Source organism: Mobula hypostoma, chromosome 8 (assembly GCF_963921235.1).
Source record: "Mobula hypostoma chromosome 8, sMobHyp1.1, whole genome shotgun sequence".
NCBI lineage: Eukaryota > Metazoa > Chordata > Chondrichthyes > Myliobatiformes > Myliobatidae > Mobula > Mobula hypostoma.
Window position 1 is genome coordinate 158,312,863 of NC_086104.1, and position 16,245 is coordinate 158,329,107.

Consider the following 16,245-nt stretch of genomic DNA (forward strand, 5'->3'; position numbering starts at 1 on the left):
ACTCCAATTCCATCTCCAACTCTGTCTTGACCTCACCTCTCCTCAAACATACATCGCACCCACACAGCTCAACCCTTGAGTCAGCCTCACCTTCACTCGCCTCTTCATTGTTTGTGGTGATAGTTTACCACAGAAAAAGGATTATTAATGAAGCATTTACTCATATTTATTGTCTTACAAACCACCAGTAAGCTGTCGCCCAACATCAGTAGCACCATCTTAAACTGGATCTACACTTCAGGTTTCCTCCCAATTTCTAGGTTGGTGCAAATATTCCTTCAAATGTCACCATTGATGTTTGAATGCAAGTGAGGAGTACAAGGTAGTATTCGGGGGTGGGAGGAGGGTGTGTTGAAGGGCAGGGCCCAGATTGACATGTAGATGTCAGGAAATGGGCAAGGAGGTTCATCTGTTAATCAGATATTTGAAACCAGCCTTGATGTACATGTGATAAATAAATAAATGGGGGGTGCATCTGAGCTCGTCCAGCACTTTTTGTGAACTCTGGCAAGACCCTGACCTCGTGAGTGCTGAAGGAATCATAGGTAGGGGAAGGTCAGGAATGATTAGAAAAAAGGATAAGGATCACCAGGGAAATTGGTCAAGGATTGTGCTCTGACCAATGCGCCACAGCAAATTATTGATACATACAAATGTTTATTGCAGATAATGTTGATCCCTTAATTTGGGAATGTTGATATTAAAGACCTATGTCAGCATGGTCAGAAGTGATAGATCATTCTCTATGCTGCACACTTTGTTTTAAAGACAGCAAACTTTATGTCCAATTTTGTTTAAAATGTGAAAGATTGATTCACTGATTAAGCAACAAGAGACACAAATCAGAAAGATTACAAATGCTGGAAATTTGAAATGAACCAGAAATCACTGAAAACACTCAGTCAACTTAGTTGAAGACTCTTCAGTTAGTTCTGCAAGAAGCTGCAGAAAGTTGTAAATCTAACCAGCTCCATCTTGGGTACTAGCCTACAAAGTACCCAGGACATCTTTAGGAAGCGGTGTCTCAGAAAGGCAGCGTCCATTATTAAGGACCTTCAGCACCCAAGACATGCCCTTTTCTCACTGTTACCATCAGGTAGGAGGTACAGAAGCCTGAAGGCACACACTCAGTGTTTCAGGAACAGCTTCTTCCCCTCTGTCATCTGATTCCTAAATGGACACAATCTTTGGACATTACTTCACTTTTTAAAAAATATACAGTATTTCTGTTTTTGCATGGGTAGCCCCCCCGGCCAGCCTCAGGGTCGCTCGGCTCGCTGCCATCTAGGGAAACAGCCCTTGGCCCCGCCAAACTGGGTAATTAGTTTGCGTGGATGCTGTGTGATGTACCCCACCCCGCCCAAATAACAGACAATACACCAGTTACGATTAAATGATTTACAGTTTATAGATATTACTGGAACTATATAATTAAAAGGAAAATAAAAGGCGCCACACTTATCAAAGTTCAATCTCTTCGTGCACAAACAGTTGGAGCTCAAGGACCTTCTTCTTCACCCTGCGACCCCTCGGACCACCTCGACTGGCCGCCTGAGACCAACAACGGTGGTCGACCAGACGCTCCACCCGAGTTCGTCTCCGTCTCCTCCCCGAATGCCCTCCTCGGGGTCCGACCTCGTTAGCGGACATCACAGCATCTCGTCCATCCTCTGTCTCGCTCTCCCGCCTTCTGCCCCAAAACCCTGCGCATACAGTATCTTCAAATACACCAAAACCATAACAACTATCCCAATTGGTTAATAGCACCCTCTTATCACACTCTAAACCAAAACAAGCTGCTAGCGCAAACTTTCTCAGCGTTTAACACAACCAAGCCGCATTCCCCAGATTAACATAACAAAGACGCCATTTTAATTAGCCTCCGCAGTAACATAAAAGTCAAAACCTCCTTACACTCTCCCCCCACTAAATAAAGTCATGTCCTCATGACTTCTAAATAACTCGCCAACCAGTCCTGCAGACACACAACACACACATACACACAGTGACAGTGCTCCCCAAACAGTGGACCCTATTCCCGTCCCACGGGCGCTAGACAGGCCAACCTATCTGGGAGCTTCTTAACCCTCCGAGACCTCCGTACCCCCTCACCTAAACCCAAAAGGCTCAAGACACTACTAGGGATACCTCGGGCCTGCTCGCCAACTCCTCTCTCACTCAGGCCACCATTACAGCTCGGAGCCCCGCCTCTCCTCCTTCCTGCTCCTGCCGTAACTCAGACTGCCCACAGCTAGCCCTCCCCACTACACCTGACTCAGTGGGAGAAGGGCCAAAGGTCTCTTCCTCAATCACATGCGAAAGGCAGCATGTTCCACATGTGCAGCACATCATCCTTCGAATCCGTATCCTTCCTCATTCCCTCGATCGGTAGCTGCTGTTTAAGTTTCTCCAAACTGAAACATTTAGCCGGGGCTACCCCTTCAGCCTCCTGCAGTCGAGACGTCAGCTTCTTCGGGGACTCCTTCAACTCTCGCCACAGCCTCAACAGTTCTGACTCAGGGTTCCTGGCCATCTCAATCTGGGACGCAGTTACCCCACCAGCTTCTTCCACCCTGACCTGAAAAGCAGCGGTTAAAGAATGTTCAGCCTCCGGTTGTGTCTTCCTGAGGGCGTCTTCCAGGTCAACTTTCAGTTTTTCCACTTCATTTAAACTCGCGATAGTCATCTTCAGGTTCCTTTTAAGCGTCCGCCTCCCTTTTCCGAGATCTGTCCTCCATTTCTTCACCTCCTTGGGAGAGTAGTCAAACTCCCCTCCCTGGGCTCTCGGTTTTCTGTTGACCTTAGTCAGAACACTTCCTTGATCTTCCCCAACTTGTAAATCTTCCAATCTGTTCTGAATCAACGTCTTGAGTTTCTGCTGATCCCTTCGAAGGTGGGTCATCGTTTCTTCTCGCAGGATTAATTCATCAGTACATGACCGCAGTGTAGTGCAAATCCCCTCTCTTCCCTGGGTCTCATTCAGATTGACGATCTGGGTTTCCATCCCCCGGTCCACCACCGTCTGTCCCAACACCAGGAAGTTCAACTGGTATGTCAGGTCATTTTTCTCACATTGCACCAAACTCCTCCGGCCAAAAACTCCTCCATATTTGACACTTCACTTCTGTCGCCCAGGCTCAGCCACTCGCCTCGCCTCATAGTCCTCCCAGGCGAATCCAAGCTCTGGGCGGTCATCCACATGTGTCAGAACTCCACACACCTTCACTTCCCCCATGGCCTTCCTCATACCCTGCAGGAAGGATGCAGGGGCTCTGGATATACCCCTGGGCATCTTTTCGGATCGGAAGAATCCTAGGGAACTAGTAACGGCCGTCTTCAGCTCAACAGCCGCACTCCTCGGGATCTGGCAACATCCACTCCTCAGATGCAGCACATTAAACCACATCGCATAATCCACACACATGCTGCCTTCATCTTCCACGCCGCTAGGGTCCAGTTGCCGCGACCTCTCTCTCACTGAGATGTCTTCAGCGGTCAACTCCCCTCCCTCGTGGTAGTTCAGGGCATCTACTAAGAGGGTCTCACCCTCAGCTACTTTCCCCAAGCGGTACCACCGCCGGGTCTCATTTAAATTCGGTACCGGCTCAAGGCTGCTACACACATCCTCAGAAGCAACTCGACACGCTGGGTACCCAGACAATGCCCCCATGAACTCCAGGGTCATTAACCAATCATCGTCTTCCAGATAACTACTGGCACTAGTATCCAAAGTCTCCGGTGCCCTTGCGGTTGTCAAGGGTAAATGCTTCAGACACCGGTTGTAAAACAAACTGTACAACAACTTGACCTGTGCCCCGGGGTCGAGGATAGTTTTAGCATCGCTTCCCTCTATCCATAGCGACACCCTGGGGCATGGCCCCGCTAAACCTTTAGGAATAGGGTCTTCTCCTTTCAGAAGTTCATTGGTACAGTGCTGGGAACGTGCTTCCCCAGAGACCCCAAGCAGTTCCCCCACTGGGCCTCCACCAAGTTTCCCGACACCTCTCTGATCAGCCGAACAACTGAGGGAGGGGCTGATCCCCTGAAATGATCCCCCTGGCACTGCAAGCAATTTAGCTGCCCTCCTAGCCAGAGAAGACACACTGAAAACTTTCCCCCTCTTTCAAATAACTGACAGCTGTCACTACAGTGTAAGTGAACCTGACAGCTGTAACACCGTCACCAGCCCGCCTACTTAAACTTTCAACCAATCCCTGTCACTCTCCCTCAACCGAGCACTGCCACTCATCTAACAACTGCGAGATCCGCTCTGCCTGTGTCTCGCACGCCTCCGCCCCTCTTGGGGTGGACACTATCCCAAGCGCCAGGCGGAGCCTGCCAGAGCTAGAACGTTTATTCGCAGACACTACCTCCAAATCAGACCACTCTTTCCTCTCTCTCCCAACCGCATGGACAGCCCGAGTGCCACCTCCAACTCGTCAATGCCAGCCCGAACTCGAACAAAGACCGCACCCACAACACTTACAGCAATCACCAGCAAATAACCCACAGAGACACACATTACAGATTTAAACAGGGCACCCACACAGCATACCAGCCGACTCAATCACATACAAAGCCCCCACAATGTAGCCACCCCATGGCCACCCTCAGGGTCGCTCGGCTTGCTGCCGTCTAGGGAAACAGCCCTTGGCCCCGCCAGACTGGGTAATTAGTTTGTGTAGATGCTGTGTGATTGACCCCACCCCACCCAAATAACAGACAATATACCAGTTACGATTAAATGATTTACAGTTTATAGATATTACTGGAACTATATAATTAAAAGGAAAATAAAAGGCGCCAGACTTATCAAAGTTCAATTTCTTCGTGCACAAACAGTTGGAGCTCAAGGACCTTCTTCTTCACCCTGCGACCCCTCGGATCGGACCACCTCGACTGGCCGCCTGGGACCAACAACGGGGTCAACCAAACGCTCCACACGAGTCCGTCTCAGTCTCCTCGCCGAACGCCCTCCTCGGGGTCCAACCCCGTTAGCGGACTCACAGCACCTCGTCCATCCTCTGTCTCGCTCTCCTGCCTTCTGCCCCAAAACCCCGCGCATACAGTATCTTCAAATACACCAAAACCATAACACTATCCCAATTGGTTAATAGCACCCTCTTATCATATTCTAAACCAAAACAAGTTGCTAGCGCAAACTTTCTCAGCGTTTAACACAACAACGCCGCATTCCCCAGATTAACATAACAAAGACGCCATTTTAATTAGCCTCCGCAGTAATATAAAAGTAGAAACCCCCTTACACTCGTTTTTTAAATCTATTCAACATACGTAATTGATTTACTTGTTTATTTACCATCTTTATTTTAAATTATTTTTCTCTGCTAGATTATGTATTGCATTGAACTGTTGCTGAGTTAACAAATTTCACATCACCTGCCGGTGTTAATAAACCTGATTCTGTTCAAAGTAAATTATCAACGTACGTATATGTAATCATATTCTACCTTGAGATTAATTTTCTTGCAGGCAATTAAAGGAAAATAAATATAATGGACATAAAAAATACACACAAACACTGACATCAATAAATGTGCAGAAAGACAAACTGTGTAATAAATTAATAACTACTGAGCACCAGCTGGAGTCCTTGAAAATGAATCTACACTATAGGTTGTGGAATCAGTTCAGAGTTGAGGAGAGTGAAGTTATCCACGCTGGTTCAGGAGCCTGATGGTTGTAGAATAACAGCTGTACCTGAATGTGGTGTCATGAAGTCACAGAAAAACACAGCACAGAAAAAGGCCCTTCCACCCATATCTTCCATGCCGATCCATTTAAACTATCTACTCCATGATACCATATCCCTACCATCCATCTACTTATTCAACCTTCTCTTAAATGTTAAAATTGAGCTCACATGCACCACTTATTCTAGCAGCTCATTCCACACTGCCACCACCTTCTAAGTGAAGAAAGTTCCCCCCATGTTTCCCTTAAACATTTCACTTATCACCTAAAACTCTGGTTGTAGTCCCACCCAACCTTAGTGGAAAAAAACCTGCCTGTACTTACCCTATCTATAAGTTTATTTGTCTGCACTTTGCCCACATCCCTCTAAACTAGGGGTTCCCAACCTTTTCTATGCCATGGACACCGACCATTAACTGAGATGTCCATGGACACAAGGTGTGGAACTCCTGCTCTAAACGTCAACTATTTATTCATTTCCATAGATGCTGAGAGGTTACAGCAATGTGTTTTTGTAGAATTAAGAAATAGTACCACACTACCTTCTTAATACCACATTGTAGTAAGGAATGCAGAGGTCAGAATTTGGCTGCAGAACCTTGGTCATTTGGATTTTAATGTCCACCTCTATCCCATCTGTCTTTCTTCGTGATTTGAGTTTGATCACCTAGGGTGAAAGAAAATCAAAATCAAATGAAAGCTGCAATGACCAGTGTCTAAGACAGACAGGGACCTCAATTTCATGCCTGAAAAATTGCACTCCGTCAGTACTGGCACTGAAGTGTGGGGCTGGATTCTTCAACCAACACACATCAAAGTTGCTGGTGAATGCAGCAGGCCAGGCAGCATCTCCAGGAAGAGGTGCAGTCGACGTTTCAGGCCAAGACCATCCCTAGGAAGAGGTACAGTCAACGTTTCAGGCCGAGACCCTTCGTACTGACGAAGGGTCTCGGCCTGAAACGTCGACTGTACCTCTTCCTAGAGATGCTGCCCGGCCTGCTGCGTTCACCAGCAACTTTGATGTGTGTTGCACTAATTTCCAGCATCTGCAGAATTCCTGTTGTTTGCGGCTGGATTCTTCAATCAGGTTTCTCGAATAAATTCACAAGTCCATAAGACATAGGAGCAAAATTAGGCCATTCAGCCCATCAAGTCTGCCTTGCCATTCAAACATGGCTGATTTATTATCCCTCTCAACACCATTCTCCTACTTTCTCCCTATAATCTTTGGCACGCTTATGAATCAAGAACCAATCAACCTCCGCTTTAAATATACCCAACGACTTAGCCATCTGTGGCAGAGAATTCCATAGACTGACCAACCACTGGTAAAAGAAATTCTTCATCTCTGTTTTAAAAGGATAGCCTCCCAGACAGTGGTGGAGGCCAAGTTATTGGGTGTATTTAAACTACAGGTTGATAGGTTTTTGATTAGTAACAGCATCAAAGATTATGGGGAGAAGGCAGGTGAATGGGGTTGAGGAATAATAAATCAGCCATGATGGAAAAGCAGAGCAGACTCCATGGGCCAAATAGCCCAATTCTGCTCCTACATCTGACGGTCTGATGGTCACAAGGCCTATTCCAGAAAACTGACTCCAGTGCTAGTACTGACAGGATACAGTTTTTTCAGACAGGAGACTAAGGTGCCTGTCTATCTCCTTGGGAAAAGAGCATGATTGCACCTGTATCACACTAACAGGAGAACTGAAATCACAGTCAGTTAACGGTATATAAAACAAAATTTTGTTTAAATTCTGATCTGGTAAACCAAATATTTGCTTGGAGCTGGAGACTTTTTTTTAAAAAAACCATTCTTCGACAGCTGAAGCTGAATATTAAAGAAACTTGTTTATTGAAAATGTAAGTTGTGGACATACCTCAGATAGTTTCACAGGCAGGTAAAGTATGCTGCCATCAAAAGCAGTGACCCGCCCAGTAACTTGCCGGTGCTCCTTCAACATGCCAAAGCGCATATTCCGACATTCTATATCAGGGCTGAACCCAACAGCAAAGTTGGCAAAAAAAAAGAAAATGCATGAAGTAAGATACTATATTATGCTCAAAACTAAAATGTGCACTCCCACCGGCCCTTCACCATCACCCCCCAGCTTCTCATTTCATTCCCCCCCCCCACCGGCCCTTCACCATCACCTCCCAGCTTCTCATTTCATTCACCCCCCCACCGGCCCTTCACCATCACCCCCCAGCTTCTCATTTCATTTCCCCCCCCCCCACCGGCCCTTCACTATCACCCCCCAGCTTCTCACTTCATCCCCCCCCCACCGGCCCTTCACCATCACCCCCCAGCTTCTCATTTCATTCCCCCCCCCCACCAGCCCTTCACCATCACCTCCCAGCTTCTCACTTCATTCCCCCCCCCCCACCAGCCCTTCACCATCACCACCCAGCTTCTCATTTCATTCCCCCCCCCCACCGGCCCTTCACCATCACCCCCCAGCTTCTCATTTCATTCCCCCCCCCACCAGCCCTTCACCATCACCACCCAGCTTCTCATTTCATTCCCCCCCCCCACCGGCCCTTCACCATCACCCCCCAGCTTCTCATTTCATTCCCCCCCCCACCGGCCCTTCACCATCACCTCCCAGCTTCTCACTTCATCCCCGCCCCCCCCACCGGCCCTTCAACATCACCCCCCAGCTTCTCACTTCATCCCCCCCCCACCGGCTCTTCATCATCACCCCCCAGCTTCTCACTTCATTCCCCCCCCCCACCGTCCCTTCACCATCACCCCCCAGCTTCTCACTTCATCCCCCCCCCACCGGCTCTTCATCATCACCCCCAGCTTCTACCGTCCCTTCACCATCACCCCCCAGCTTCTCACTTCATCCCCCCCCCCCACCAGCCCTTCACCATCACCTCCCAGCTTCTCATCCCCCCCCCACCGGCCCTTCACCATCACCTCCCAGCTTCTCACTTCATATCCCCCCCCCCACCGGCCCTTCACCATCACCCCCCAGCTTCTCATTTCATTCCTCCCCCTCACCGGCCCTTCACCATCACCCCCCAGCTTCTCACTTCATCCCCCCCCCCACCGGCCCTTCACTATCACCTCCCAGCTTCTCACTTCATCCCCCCCACCGGCCCTTCACCATCACCTCCCAGCTTCTCATTTCATTCCGCCCCCCCCCCCACCGGCCCTTCACCATCACCCCCCAGCTTCTCACTTCATCCCCCCCCCCCACCGGCCCTTCACCATCACCTCCCAGCTTCTCATTTCATTCCGCCCCCCCCCCCCACCGGCCCTTCACCATCACCCCGCAGCTTCTCATTTCATTCCCCCCCCCACCGGCCCTTCACCATCACCTCCCAGCTTCTCATCCCCCCCCCCCACCGGCCCTTCACCATCACCCCGCAGCTTCTCATTTCATCCCCCCCCCCACCGGCCCTTCACTATCACCCCCCAGCTTCTCACTTCATCCCCCCCCCCCACCGGCCCTTCACCATCACCCTCCAGCTTCTCATTCCCCCCCCCACCGGCCCTTCACCATCACCCCCCAGCTTCTCACTTCATCCCCCCCCCCCACCGGCCCTTCACCATCATCCTCCAGCTTCTCATTCCCCCCCCCACCGGCCCTTCACCATCACCCCCCAGCTTCTCACTTCATCCCCCCCCCCCGCCACTTCTAGCAGCCACTTTCCATTCCTCCCTCAGTTGGCTTCAAACTGTCACATTCCAGCTCAAACACTCTCCCCAACCCCCCCACCGCCCTTCTCATTCCACATTCTGCTCCTTTGCTTTCCAGTCCTGATGAGGAAGAGTATTGACTCAAAGCACTGACTGTTTTTTCCTCCCACCCCACCAACCCCTGGATGCTGCCTAACCTGCTGTGTCCCTCCAGCAATTTGTGTCAGTTCTCTTTCCTACTATTGTCACCATCTCTTGTTTTTATTGGTTTTTATCTGTGACTGCTGTTGATGTCCCCTCACCAGAGTCCAAGGCCTCTCTGGTCAGTGGGCCTTAACAGTAAAACTGACCCATGAGTGAACCCCATTGGCCCAAATGCCCAGTGTGGAAAATACAAAAGTGTTCCCAGCGCAAGGTCCAAAACACAAGGGGAAACTTGCAATCTCCCACAATGTTAACAATGTCACAGACCTGAAAGTGACATGGTATTGGTAGACAGCATCATTTCGGCAGTAGATTTTGACATAGTTTGTTGTCAGAGGGATGGGCCTTCCAGATGATCCCCTCTTCACAAACGACTCCCTAAATAAAACACACAAGGAGTGAAAGTGGCCCTCAATTCTCCTTCAACTTGAGCTGTCGCCCAATAGCCTGGAGTACGCAGTAAATAAAAGAGTCACCTTCCCAGAACATTTGTTTTTAAAGATTTTTTTTTTTAAAAAGTTAAGTTTCCATTGCAGAGGAATCTAAATATATAGAAAATAGAATAGTAGTTCCTTTGTCCCATGATGTAACAACCCTTTAACCTCCTTCAAGATCAATCTAACCCTTCCCTCCCAGATAGCCTTCCCTTTTTTCATCCATGTTCCCATCTAAAAGTCTTTTAGATGTCTCTAATATATCTGCTTTACCACCACCCCTGACAGCATGTTCTATGCACCCAACAATCTGTAAAAAGCCTACCTCTGACATCCACACCCCCCCCCCACCCCAGATACTTGCCTCCAAATACCTTAAAGTTATGCCTCGGCCCAAAATGTTGACTGTTTACTCTTTTCCATAGATGCTGCCTGACCTGCTGAGTTCCTCCAGCATTGTGTGTTTGTGGCTCTGGATTTCCAGCATTCGCAGAACTTCTTGTGTTTGTGATTTATCTCTCATTCTTCTTCTACCAAAGGGAAAAGCCCTAGTTTGCTCAAACTATCCCCACAAGAAATGCTCTCTAGTCCAAGGAGCATCCTGTTAAGTCTCCTCTGCACCCTCTCTCAAGCTTCCATATGTTTCCTATAATAAGGCAACCAGAACTGAACACAATACCCCCAGGTGTATTCTAACCAGAGTTTTATAGAGCTGCAATATCACCCTGTGGCTCTCGAACTGAATCCCCTGACTAATGAAGGCCAACACACCATATGCCTTCTTAGCCATCCTATCAACTTGTGCTACAACTTTTGAGGGATCTATGGATGTGTTTCCCCACAAATCCTTTACGAATCCTGCCAGTATGTCAAAAATACACAAAGTCCAAAAGGGAATTTAAGGAAAACCTCTCTTCAGGGAGTTGTATGATGTAGAACTCACTTCCACAGGAGTGAGCAAGTCAAAAGAAATGCTATGAAGAGAGGTCAAATAAATGCAAGATGGAAAAAGAAAGAGGAAGATACATTTAGAGCAGAGGTTCCCAACCTGGGCTCCACAGCATTAAAAAAAAAAGGGTATTGGTCCATGGCATAAAAAGGTTTGAGAAACCCTGTCTTAGAAGATGAAACGAGGAGGGGTGAAGAGGCTTTTTTGGAGTATAAACAGCTTAGAGCATTTCTGAGCAAGAAATTCTAAAGATTAGTGTTATTTGTCACATGTACTTTGAAATATACAGTGAAAAGTGTTATTTTGCCTCAACAACCAACATAGTCTGAGAACGTGCTGGGGGCAACCCATAAGTGTGGCCATGCTTCCAACTCCAACATTGTATGCCCACAACTTCCTAACCCTAGCCCATCCATCTTTAGAATGTGGGAGGAAACTGGAGCACCTGGAGAAAACTTGCTTGATCGCAGCGAGAAGGCACAAACTCGTTATAGAGAGCAGCAGAAACTGAACCTGATCGCTTGTGCACCTCCTTGCAACTTGCAACTGCTTGAGTATTCTGAAGTACAAAGGATGAATGATGGACTCACTGGAAATGTCTGGGTGGGACTACAACCAGAGGTTATGGGACAAGGGTGAAAAGGTGAAAAGCTTACGGGGAACATGAGGGGAAACTTCTTCACTCAAGGTCGTGAAGAGTGTGGAACGAGCTGCCAGCGCAAGTGGTGCATGTGAGCTTGATTTTAATGTTTATGAGAAGTTCAAAAGATAACTTTTATTATCAGAGTACATATATGTCACCATGTACAATTTTGAGATTCATTTTCCTCAGCAAATCTATAGAATAGTATATAGAAATGAAAGATCAGAGTGCAGAAGACAGCAAACTGTGCAAATGCAAATATAAATAGGTACATGGGTCATTGGGAGGCCTGTGGGTCTAGTGCAGGTCAACGGGACTAGACAGTAAAATGGTTCGGCACAGATGAGATGGGCCAAAGGGTTTCTGTATTATACTTTTCTATGACTCTAAGAGCACCACATTCAGACCCAGCTCCAGCTGCACTGAGCTTGGGTTTCAGTACAGCTCCCAATATGCAGACTGTATAAAGGTAGATGCTGCCACCAGCAGGCAGGAGGCCCAGTAACATCAAACAGCCCCATACTGTCATATTTAGCACTGTGGATCAAATCTAAAGCAAGACCTGCTGAAGGAAAAGAAGAAACAACCATAGGAAAAGGGATTTAATACATGGGATCGATGGTATCCAATTATCTGAAGGGATTTATTTAAGTCCCAAAACTGGAATGCTTCATAAACAAGATTTTTGTTTTATTTAGATACAGCACAGTAACAGGCCGCTCCAGCCCAACAAACCAATGCCACACAATGACACCCATGTGACCATACTCCAGGTCTTTGGAATGAGGGGGAAAACCCACATGGTCACAGAGAGAACGTACAAATGTCTTGCAGACAGTGACGGAAATTGAACCACGCTGTATAACATGAAACTAACTACTACACTACTGTGCCCTCCACATTTTAAGAAAGTGGCAATATGGTAGGTTTCTCAGGAAGCACCAGCCAATTTGGAAATTATTATTTGGGATAAATTATAGGAGGATGCACTTCAGCCTACTGCATCAATCAATAAAATTTCAGATGATCCTTTACTTCAGCATCATTTCCTGTATCAGCCAGCATCCCCTTAAAATCTACCCACTTCTGCCTTGAATATATCCAGCAAATGAACCCCCACCAACCCAAAAATCACAACCCACAGGGTGGGGAGAAAATCTGGAAGGGAATCAGTGGGTCAGTCAACATTTCAGATTGAGACCCTTCAACTGGATCTGAAACGTTAAAAGTTCATTTCTCCCTCACAGATGCTGTCCGACCCAGAGTTCCTCGTTATAATTAAATGAATCTGAAAAATCTGTACATTGACACGTACAGTGAAACGTGATGTTTTGTGTTCATAACCAAGACCAGGGGTCCCCAACCTTTTTTGCACCGCAGACTGGTTTAATGTTAACAATATTCTTGCAGACCGGCCGACCCTGGGGGGGGAGGGTTGTTCAAGTAGGGTTAAACTCACCTCAACATGTCTTTTACAGTTAGGGTTGCCAACTTTCTCACTCCCAAATAAGGGACAAAAGTAGCAGTCAAATCCCAGGACACTTTACCCCAGGAAAGACCACCATGACCGTGAAGCCTTGCACAGACGTGATGTGCAGATATGATGTGCGCATGCGCGTATGTGCCAATTTTTTTTCCTCCCACAAATCGGTTTTGCCTTCATCTTCCCGACTATACTGCACATACATTATTTTTACTTTATTAAGGTTGTATATTTATCATATCATTCTTGCTTTTACTATATGTTAGTGTTATTTTCGGTTTTGTGTGTTATTTGGTATGATTTGTTAGGTTTTTTTTGGGTCTGGGAACGCTCAAAAATATTTCCCATAAAATTTAATGGTAATTGCTTCTGCATTTACGCCACTTCGGCACGAAAGGTTTCATAGGAACGCTCTACCTTAGTGGGGGAAATACGGGAGAAGAGCGAACCCGTATGGGATAAACCAATTTAGCCCAATATACGGGATGTCCCGGCAAATTCGGGACAGTTGGCAACCCTAAGTTCGAGTTCAACAGTGCATGACAGGGAATAAGGAAAGGTGCAGCTGACTCATATCATTTCCTCACGGCCCGGTAGCACATGCTTTGCGGCTCGGTACCGGTTCGCGGCCCGGTGGTTGGAGACCACTGACCAAGACAACCCAAGGATTGCTGAGGGTCAGCCCACATGAGTCGCCACAAATTCTGGCACCAATGGCACCATATTCACAGAACACAAGCAACAAAACAGCAGCAAAAACAAGCCCACCCCACAAAGACAGTCCTCCAACATGACAACAGGCCTCCAGACTTCTAGACAACGGACTTTCCTAGTGGACTTTCAATAACATTATAACTGAACTTCCATCTCAACATCATTTTCCTGTAACCCCTAAATGAAAAAAATCCACCCACTGCTGCCTTGAATACACTATTCCCTGCACAGCCATGCACATAGACTTTGTTGCAGCACAACTGGCATTTTTGTATATAATGTTAATAAATTTTGAAATTACGCAAATATAGCTTTGAAATCTATATTAATAATTGTGAAATAACCTGTAATTGTGTTAATGAATATAGTCCATACACTTTCTGAATAATAAATGTACCACAATCTTTACTTTGAAATATTTTATAGTTTCAATATGTTTGCATTGTCACTGTTTCAAGTTACAACACGGTTACAAATTGTAACAATAAACACAGAATGGAAGTCTGTAGCTTATTATTAATAAAACACTGGCCTGCTGAATGCTGATGCTGTCGAGTGAAAACATTTTACTTTTGCTACTGTGCTACTGTGCCTGTCAGTTGTTTTGGCTGCCTGACATTGTTCACTTGTGTGGTGAGTCGTGGTTTGTGTTTGTTTCATGTTTTAAAGTGCTGTGTAGTTTTCAGGCCGTGTACTAATTTCCTGTTCAGAATACTGGTTGGTTAAAGCAGCTGCAAAAAAAAAAATTAAAGGAAGCATTGTTTGAATATATCCAGTAATTGAACCTCCTGGGTAGAATCACAACCCACTGGGTGAAGACACAAAACCAGGAGAAAATCACATCAGGCAGCACCTCTGAAGGGAAACGGACAGTTGATGTTTCAGGCCGAGACCCTTCATCTGGACTTGAAAAGTCAAAATATCTATTTCCTTTCACAGATGCTGCCTGACCCACTGAGTTCCTCCAGCTTTTAAGATTCACTTACTTATCACATGTACAGTACAGAGTGAAATGCACTTTTGTATTAACAACCAAACAACTCTGGCAGGGTGTGCAGGACATTACTTCCTACAAAGCAAAATCCAATAGTGTGAATGGAGCGAGACTTCACTACCAGATGAATTCACCACCTTCTATGCCCGCTCTGAAAGGGAGAACGCACCTACAGCTGTGAAGATCCCTGCTGCACCTGATGACCCTGTGATCTCTGTCTCAGAGGCCGATGTTAGGCTGTCTTTAAAGAGAGTGAACCCTCGCAAGGCAGAAGGTCCCGATAAAGTACCTGGTAAGGCTCTGAAAATGTGTGCCAACCAACTGGCGGGAATATTCAAGGACATTTTCAACCTCTCACTGCTATGGACGAAGTTCCCAATTGCTTCAAAAAGGCAACAATTATAACAGTGCCTAAGAAGAATGTGAGCTGCCTTAATGACTATCGCCCGGTAGCACTCACATCTACACTGATGAAATGCTTTGAGAGGTTGGTCATGACTAGAATGAACTCCTGCCTCAGCAAGGACCTGGACCCATAGCAATTTGCCTATCACCACAATAGGTCAACGGTAGACGTAATCTCAAAGGCTTTTCACGGCCTTAGACCAACTGCACGATACAACCACCCATGTCAGGATTCTGTTCATCGACTATAGCTCAGCATTCAACACCATCATTCGAACAATGGTGATTCAGAAGTTGCAGAACTTGGGCCTTTGTACCTCCCTCTGCAATTGGATCCTCGACTTCCTAACCAGAAGACCACAATCTGTGCAGATTGGTGATAACATCTCCTCCTCGCTGATGATCAACAGTGGCGCACCTCAGGGGTGTGTGCTTAGCTGACTGCTCTACTCTCTATATACACATGACTGTGTGGCTAGGCATAGCTCAAATACCATCTATAAATTTGCTGACAATACACCCATTGTTGGTAGAATCCCAGGTGGTGACGAGAGGGCGTACAGGAGTGAGATATACCAACTAGTGGAGTGGTGCCACAGCAACAACCTGGCACTCAATGTCAATAAGACAAAAGAGCTGATTGTGGACTTCAGGAAGGGTAAGACGAAGGAGCACATACCAATCCTCAGAGGGATTAGAAGTGGAGAGAGTGAGCAGCTTCAAGTTCCTTGGTGTCAAGATCTCCGAGGATCTAACCTGGTCCAAAACATATCGATGCAGTTATAAAGAAGGCTATACAGTTTATACAGTGGCTATGCTTCATTAGGCATTTGAAGAGATTTAGTATGTCAACAAATACACTCAAAAACTTCTATAGATGTACCATGGAGAGCATTCTGACAGGTTGCATCACTGTCTGGTATGGGGGGCGGGGGGAGCTACTGCACAGGACCGAAAGAAGCTGCAGAAGATTGTAAATTTAGCCGGCTCTATCTTGGGTACCCAGGACATCCTCAAGGAGCTGTGCCTCAGAAAGGCAGTGTCCATTATTAAGG

General features: G+C 46.9%; 1 protein-coding gene across 2 annotated transcripts in view; it reads right to left on the reverse strand.

The window, feature by feature from the left end:
• The window catches only part of piwil2 (piwi-like RNA-mediated gene silencing 2), a 121,621-nt gene that overhangs the window by 74,497 nt on the left and 30,879 nt on the right, over positions 1 to 16,245 (reverse strand). For both annotated transcript variants that reach the window (XM_063057220.1, XM_063057219.1), the window contains exons 6-8: positions 9,836 to 9,946; positions 7,596 to 7,713; positions 6,258 to 6,382 (exon numbers count right to left, since the gene is read on the reverse strand). In XM_063057220.1, the coding sequence (XP_062913290.1) occupies positions 6,258 to 6,382; positions 7,596 to 7,713; positions 9,836 to 9,946 (354 nt within the window). The remainder of the gene's footprint in view (positions 1 to 6,257; positions 6,383 to 7,595; positions 7,714 to 9,835; positions 9,947 to 16,245) is intronic.